This window comes from Vespa mandarinia, chromosome 16 (assembly GCF_050613455.1).
Source record: "Vespa mandarinia isolate Hongniang chromosome 16, ASM5061345v1, whole genome shotgun sequence".
In the NCBI taxonomy this organism is placed as follows: domain Eukaryota; kingdom Metazoa; phylum Arthropoda; class Insecta; order Hymenoptera; family Vespidae; genus Vespa; species Vespa mandarinia.
Window position 1 is genome coordinate 3276709 of NC_140825.1, and position 8292 is coordinate 3285000.

At 27.9% G+C, this 8292-nt stretch overlaps 2 protein-coding genes across 2 annotated transcripts; one reads left to right on the forward strand and one right to left on the reverse strand.

The window, feature by feature from the left end:
• Window positions 1-106: 106 nt before the first annotated feature.
• Window positions 107-3516, reverse strand: LOC118442275 (uncharacterized). The gene is made up of 4 exons (XM_035867668.2): window positions 2010-3516; window positions 1876-1911; window positions 1655-1797; window positions 107-1572 (listed from the first exon to the last, which is right to left on the reverse strand). The coding sequence occupies exons 1-4, from the start codon at window positions 3217-3219 to the stop codon at window positions 1423-1425; spliced, it is 1539 nt and encodes a 512-aa protein (XP_035723561.1). The 5' UTR covers window positions 3220-3516; the 3' UTR covers window positions 107-1422.
• Window positions 3517-4229: 713 nt separating this feature from the next.
• Window positions 4230-7067, forward strand: LOC118442287 (glycerate kinase). Its single transcript, XM_035867685.2, has 4 exons — window positions 4230-4499; window positions 4584-5145; window positions 5220-6091; window positions 6726-7067. The coding sequence occupies exons 1-4, from the start codon at window positions 4230-4232 to the stop codon at window positions 7065-7067; spliced, it is 2046 nt and encodes a 681-aa protein (XP_035723578.2).
• The last annotated feature ends 1225 nt before the right edge of the window (window positions 7068-8292 follow it).

Consider the following 8292-nt stretch of genomic DNA (forward strand, 5'->3'; position numbering starts at 1 on the left):
TATACATAAATAATATATATATATATATATATATATATATATATATATATATATATATATATATGAATTATAATTAAAATAGTATAAATTAACTATAAATGACAATTTTATGGAATCTTTGTAACATTCCTTTCTGTTAATAATTTTATAAGGAATAATTATTGGAAATTTAAAATAAATTTCATTATGCTATGCATTTATATTAAGTGGATTAGGTATTAAGTTTATTTTGGGAACATTTCATAAAAATCGCAGCTATGATTAAAATACATTATCATAAGTATCCACGTAACAATTTGTGCATATAATATGAATGGTCAAACTGTCATGAGACACTTATCACACAGGTATTCTGCAATTATGATATTAAGTTCATATGTCGTAACCGTGTGTAAGTGGACGGCATTCTTTCTTTCAAGAGAAAAAAAAAAAAAAAAAAAGAAAAAAATATAAATCATTTACATTGTATTAAAAAGGGCTATGAATGAAATGACTTTACTGCTATCGCATATAGACACATGTGAACATAACAATTTTCCATCAAAATAGTAAGTATTAAATAGGAAAATGATATCAATATTGTGTGAATACATTTTGCTTGAACAATATGCGCCAATACATTTGTATCATTTAAGCTATTTAAACCAATGTTTCTCTAGACAAATACTTCTACAATACTATTTAATATATTCGATGATATTAATAATCGAATATTTGCAATTTGTCCTTTTCAATATATATCAATATATTATAAACATCACGGCGGATAACCTTAAGACATCCTTTGTTATTATGATTAGTCATTATATACAGAAAATAAAATATAATTCTAGCGAAATGCTACATATTGAATCAATAGAAATATGCCGACATAAAGGTATAGAATTGCACTTATTAAAGTAGAACTGGACTATATTTCTTTATTATTGTAGTCCAATATCAAGGTTAGTTATATTTCAAATAAAATATTGTCACATCAAAGCAAAAGTTTATCTACAACATTTAATATTGAGATTGTGTTTTGAAAATATCGTATCATAGTAATTTTGATGTGTGAGATCAAATAAGAAATAAATTTTATACAAAAAGATTTTTTTTTCTTTCTTTTTTTTTCTTTTTTTTTCAAATAAAAATATTTGATTTACTAAAATACTTTCGCATTGCAATAATAGTAAATAGGAACATTCTGCTATATTAGTTTTTATGAGACACAATGTACATATGGTAACAAAATTTATATGTTATTTTTAAATATTGTTATGTCCCATTATTAACGTAAAATTGTGATCCCCATCATAATTATTTGTTTCATTATGAAACAGAAAAATGATTTTAAGAAAAGATGCTCAAGTACAAAATCTATTACATCGGAAATGGTGCCTTAATATGCAACGTGATCAATCATTTCACATACAATTTGTATTAATACATAACATGAGTAACATTTGCATTACATTGTGAGGTAACTGCTTCTTCTAATGTGCAATCAAGTTTACGATAATTTGCGGTACTAGGACGTCGTCTACCTCGATTATTTTTTGACCTACGTCCTTCTAATACTATCGCCAATATCTAAAAGTGAAATAAATTGCATTAAAAAAAATTTTTATTATATTAAAATAATAACATTTAAAATATACATAATTATGCATACCTTTTGCTTATTATGATATCCAATGTAACCAGCGATAAAACCAAGTGATATAATGGCAAAATAAGTAAGGAAATGTGATTCATCATCATTCTTAATATTGGAATAATTTTCTTTTTGAGTTCTAGTTTTATCACTTAGATTATCTGTAAGAAAAATTGATTAATAACAATTAATATATTATTTATTAAAACATTATTGTGTATTATTTATTTATATCTAACCTTCATTAATAGAATGATCTGTACTATCTGGTTGATCTATAAAATAAAAATAATAATAGTACATATAATTAAAAAAATATTAATAATATATTATTACTTATACAAATGTCAATATTAATAATGATTATTCTTACTGGATTGCTGTTCATCATTGATATGAGTAGAACTTTCAATATTTTCAATGATTGGTGTATTATTGGATGGTACAGTGGTTTTAGTATCTGTTTGTTTATTTTGTAAAGATGAATTTATTTCAGGATTTTCTGATTTTACCTCTAAATCTATTTTATCTTCCTTTTTACTTTTTGAATCAACTTTTTCAATATTTGGAGGTGGTTCTTGGCTATTATTGATATTAATTGATTGTTTATCAACATAGTCTAATTGAGATGGTGTTTTATATAACTCTTGATTATAAACATTCGTAGAAGCAGATATTGATTGTAAATTTACCTCATTGACATTTGATTTAGATTTTACAACTTTGTTCTGTTGATTACTCATGTATTTAAGATTTCCATTATTATTTGTATCATTATCATTTGCATTATTCATAGATATATTAGAAATAATAGAGCTATTATTGCTCAAAATTTTTTTCATTTCTATTCCTTTTTTCAATGGTTTGACAATTTTCACATTATTAGTCGTTTCATCTTGATGTAAACTTGATTGATTTCTATGATTTGTTTGATTTTCTTTAGCTTTTTTTAAATTACTAATATTCTCATTGATTGCATCAACTTTCACATTAATATAATTCATTTTTATATGATTTACAATCTCTTTGTCTATTTTATTGATCAATTCCAATATTGCACATAATGGTATCATTTTCTTATACAAATCAAAACATACCTTTTTACATACGAAAGTATCGTTTAATGATTCTCTCAATGTTTCCAATGGAGATTGTAATTCTGTATTTGTAGGTAAAAATTCTGATAAACTTAAACAATGATTATTCATATCCAAATCATTGAAAATAGTCTCGGTTAAATTTTGAATCATCGAATCTAATTTCTTCTTATCATGAATTATATTGACCCATACTTTTTGTTTTCCAATAGTACAGGTTTTATTTATAATTTCATATGTTCTCAAACATACAAATATTTCTATATTAGTTTCTGTAACCTTTAATTGATTTATTTCCTTTGAATAATTCACCGAACAATTTGTTTTATATTTCGATTCATTTCGAAAGAAATCTTTGATGGGATTATCACAGAGATTTTTGATATCGTACGTAACAGAAGTATTTTCTAATGGATGAAGATAATACAATGGAAATCGAATGAAAATAATGGAAAAGGCATAAATTATACGAAAACTGTTTTCCATCGTATAATATAAATATATTCAATCGAAGTAATATAGGAATACTGAAATATGAAAAACTTGTACTTATCGTACTACGCACATCCTTGCAGCGTATTATAACCTCTTTCCACGTAAATATTTCGTGAAAATTTCCAATTGTTTTATCTTTTTTGTTGAACACCTCTTCTTATACTTTAAGTTTTCTTTTTTCTTTTTTTTACGAAGGCCTAGATTCAAATACCTTTATATCGAACATAACCTTTCACTGATAAAATCTTAAACGTTGTAAAAGCAACAGCGCAAAACTGACAAATCACGAGAAGTGTTACCAACCTTTATACTTTCTCAATCCGTAACATTAAAAAAAAAAAAATATATATATATATCATAATATATATTTATACATTTTCAATTTATTAATTATTATTTTACTAGATGTTAAATATTAAATACTAAAATAAGTGAAATAAAATATATTAAACAATCTGTTTTCAAATCTTTTGTTCATAAATAATATAATCCTATGATAGTCATTCTATTATTTTTTAAATTAAAATTTATAAATAGAAATTTTTTGAAAAGATATTTTTAATATCCAAAATTCTTCTTTACGTTTGAATAATGTTCGAAATAATTTACATCCTATTTAGAATTAATTAAAATGTTTCTAATCAAAAATTTACTTTTATTCAATCGGTATAAAAAATTCTAAATAAAATATCCAGAGGTCGAATATAGAAATCCAATATAGATCTTACAGATTATAATGTTTCTTTAAAAATCGATTGTTTATGTCGTAACGATAATATAGTTACATAATCTATGTAATAAAAACTTCATTTGACACTTCTCAAATTAATTAAATATTTTTCTTAACCATAAAACATATAAAAATGTATAAAAATCATTTGATAAATTTATATAATTAAGAATCATGTATTCGTCTAATTCGAAATCTTTGAAAATCACGTAAAATCATTTTGAATAAATCACAAACTATCTAACACAACGTATAATGCATTACAATAATCATGTCCACCCAGCAAAAGAAAAAGCAAAAGAAAAAGCAAAAGAAAAGGCAAAAGGAATTTGATCCAATTAAAGAAGAAGAAAGAGCTAAGAGAATTGCGACGATCGAAAAGAAAAGACAAGATGTTATAAATATCGTGAAAGAATCTTTAGCAAAGAGACTTTCCGAAAAATTGGCATTGCAAAAGTATCGTTCTGATAAAGAGGAAAGAGCGGAAAAAAAAATTATTACAGATGCCAAAAAATCGGAAAGTGAAAAACAAATGCTACAAGTTTGTCCATTAATATGTACCTATACATAACTGTATATATATATATTTATCATAAAATGTAATTTTATAAAAATAATTATTTAGATACGAGAGAGTATGAGTACGATTATAGAAGCTGGTATAAAATCTGTTTATACATCTGTAATCGTACCAAAGAAGATAAAATACGATGGGAAATCAACGTTAACTATCAAAGAAGTAAAGTATAAATTAAAGAACAACTTACACATTGTTGGTTGGGGTAGAGAAGCTCTTATGATGAGTTCAGCATTTGAAAGGATCGTTGGGAAACAATTGAAAAAGGGATGGATGGTGATCCCTCGGAAATCGGTGTTTATGATGTGGACTTTCCCAGAAGCATTTCCTAAGCTCAATAGTCGTATAACTTACATTGAAGGTGGCACCGATGGGAAACCAGACGATAAAGCAATTCAGGCTACTCGAAAAATTACAGAATATTGCAAGAAGTTAAAGAAAAAAGACATTCTAATAGTCATGTTGTCTCATGATATCGACGATCTTTTGTGTTGTCCGAGAGAAACGATTACATTGACAGATAAATTTAGGTTGTTGAATAGATTGAAACAATTAAATGCTACTACAGAGGAAATCAATATCGTGAGAAATAAATTGTCAGCTATAAGAGGTAGAAACATAGATTATTATTCGATTATTTATTCCCGATGGAAAATAATAATGACAATCGTTTATTTTATTTAGGTGGTGATCTAGCTCGTCTAGCTTATCCAGCGAAAATTATCATTTTGATCACGTCCGATGTAGCGGACGAACCGGTGGATTTTATTGGAGGTGGTCCATGTACTTACCATCACAAGGGTGAGGAAGCATTCACTATATTGACAAAGTACAATTTGATCAGTAAAATATCTCAAAGCGTTCGTAGTTTAATACAAGAGACCGTACCACCGGAAACCGCTGCGGATAGCCAATTGGACAATCAACAGAAATATAAATTTGTCCAGTCTTACGTGATAGCTTGCAATGCCGATGCTATAGAATGTATGGCGACTACGACCTACACTTACGGTTTATTACCCGTTAAACTTAATTCTGTTTGCTCTGGTACAATTGAAGAATTTGCTAGGGAATACGTGAAAATGGCCTCGTTAATGATACTAGCTGTCGAGGGAAAGATCACTAAATTCGAGATGTACGAAATGATGAAAGACAGCACAGTTTGTCCATTGACCGATCAAAAAGTTAGAGAGATATTTCCTTCGAAGGAAGAATGGGCTTTAGGATTGTGTCTTTTATTAGGAGGTAGACCAACGGTCGAACTTCGTTCGAATAATGGAAAAGGTGGTCCCAATCAAGAGCTTGCTCTTTACTTTGCGCGATATTGGCACTTGCGTACTGAGCAATATCCAATTTTGAGAATGTACACCGTCTGGTTTCTCGGTGGAAGTTCTTATGGTCGAGATGGTAATACGGACGCAGCCGGTGCCTTTGGCTATAAGAACCTTTATACCGACATTTATCCAAAATATAACAAAATCAACGATAAGTATAGAGATGCTCATCTCGAATGGATCAATCTTGTCGACAAAATGGCACCTGACGAAAAAATATTGGTGAGTTTATTTTCATATTTTTAAACAAATATCAAAGAATGATCTTTCTAAAAATTCAGGTAAAAAATAATTAATAATTAATTCTGACTGATTCAAACTGATTTGACGTTTCTATATCAAACCTTAAAGCTTTTTTTTATCATTTTTATCACATTTATATTTGATCATTCTATTAAGATAAAAATTATAACATGAAAGATCAATTAATTAATTTTAAAATTATTTTAATCTTCATTATTGACGTTTTGACATCAGATATGTGTACCGGGATTGTCAAATAATAAGGATAATAAATAATTTTCAACTATCTTCAAACTTAAATAAATCGTATATCTATAAAAAAAAATATTAAGTATTAAATGCTATCATCTGTGAAATTTTATTCCAAGAATAGAAAAAATCTATTTGTTCAAACAAATCTCAATGTTATTTACTTTTAATATTATGAATGAATGTTATTTACATTCATTGCAAAAATTAATTTTTAATAATTTTAATTATAATAAGAGATAGCAAAAAGGAAAAAAAAAAAAAAAGAAAAAGAAAACTTTTAATTAAATTGAAACTTTATTCATAATAGCATTAACTAGTGCTTTTAGTTATAACTTTTGGATGTTAATATCATATGTTACAGAATGCTCGTGGTAAAGTAAATGATTTAGATAAAATAAGAAAAATGTATGCCGCCATCCTTCCAGATAAAGTTTTAAATGAAAATAATACGAATTGGTTATTGCGAAGCGTAAACGACGGCGATGAACTTCTGGAATTAAAAAGTGGAAATTATTATAATTTCACAAACGTCGGTGATATATATGTTATACGAATCGTTCGATTTCAATGCAATTGCGATGGTCTTTGTCACATAGACAAATTATGCGATGATAAAGAATGTCTTTTTAATCGAACAGCGTCAATTAACGAAGAGATAAATTTGTCTTTTTGTGGTAAAATTGATGGACCGAAAAATTCATGATCATTTTCTTGGCTTATGATTATTTATCTTAATGATTATAAGATTGAAATAATAGCTAATAATAAATTTTAAATGATTTCATTTTTAGAAATTATTTCATTATATAAACATATACATATATATATGTGTGTGTTTTAAGAAAATAAGATCAGTGAAGATATATTTCACATTATGTTAGATACAATTCTATCATTTCCTACGAGAAGTCTGAATTTATTGGAATCTTCCAAGCGAAATGATTCCTACTGAACGATCGATTTCTCCGAATATAGAAAGGGAAGGAAAGGGAATGCGGGAAAGGAAAGTCCCAGGAAGCTCATTTCGCCCTTCCGTGACATAATAGAGATCTTCTAACTTCGCATGTCCCAAGGGTTCGGTATCAATCCCGTTCAACAAAGCCTTGGGAATGGACTGGGCGAGCTCGACGACACCTTCGAAGTATACCGTGCTTCTGAATACGTCCTTCTTACCGTTCCTTCGTGACCAAATCCAAAATGTCCCTAGAGAGAAAAATTGAGAGAGAGAGAGAGAGAGAGAGAGAGAGAGAGAGAGAGAGAGAGAAACGTTCTCTTCTTGAGTGTTCGCGCAAGCTATCCTCGGTTAATATCGCAAGATTTAATCCAATTGCAAATGTTCTCTTTAGAAAAGTACTCGACAATTTTCCAAACTAACTTTGAAACGTTTTAAAGCGTTACGAGTAAAGCTTTTGGTAGGACAATGAACGCAAAGTTTCTTAGCGATAATAAAATTTTATCGAAAATAATACAAATCCCATATTACGATTCTGTTACTCTTTATACGTTTATCGTTGTCCATGACCTCACAGGACAATAGATAATGACGGTATATAAATTTTACTTCGATAGTTCGATCGAATTCGTATCGGTCTAGAAAACTTGCATCCATAGTGTTAAACGAAGAATGCACGATGAAGCATTGGCTATCACTCTCTACCTTTCTACTACTGGTCCATTTTTCAAGGTAGAAAATAAAATATGGTACATATCAGGCAATTCTTCATTCCTTCTGACGCCTCGCGTTCGTTACCACGTTTACTCGCGTCTATACATACATATATATTATTAGTTTACCGATTCTAACGTCCTACAGAAAACTATACGAATATCAATGTTATTGGAGAAATGGATATATGTATATCTGTCAATAAAAAGAAGAGATCAAATTGTATAAGTTTAAAATTGACAATCTCTATTATAGATAAGTA

Excerpts from the sequence above, each read along its gene's own strand:
- LOC118442275 (XM_035867668.2), bottom strand. The coding sequence starts at position 3,219 with ATGGAAAACAGTTTTCGTATAATTTATGCCTTTTCCATTATTTTCATT. Across the intron at positions 1,912-2,009 it reads CAATGATGAACAGCAATCCA|ATCAACCAGATAGTACAGAT; the intron begins GTAAGAATAATC and ends TTTATTTTATAG. Across the intron at positions 1,573-1,654 it reads GATATCATAATAAGCAAAAG|ATATTGGCGATAGTATTAGA; the intron begins GTATGCATAATT and ends TTTCACTTTTAG.
- LOC118442287 (XM_035867685.2), top strand. The coding sequence starts at position 4,230 with ATGTCCACCCAGCAAAAGAAAAAGCAAAAGAAAAAGCAAAAGAAAAGG. Across the intron at positions 4,500-4,583 it reads GTGAAAAACAAATGCTACAA|ATACGAGAGAGTATGAGTAC; the intron begins GTTTGTCCATTA and ends ATAATTATTTAG. Across the intron at positions 5,146-5,219 it reads TAAATTGTCAGCTATAAGAG|GTGGTGATCTAGCTCGTCTA; the intron begins GTAGAAACATAG and ends TATTTTATTTAG.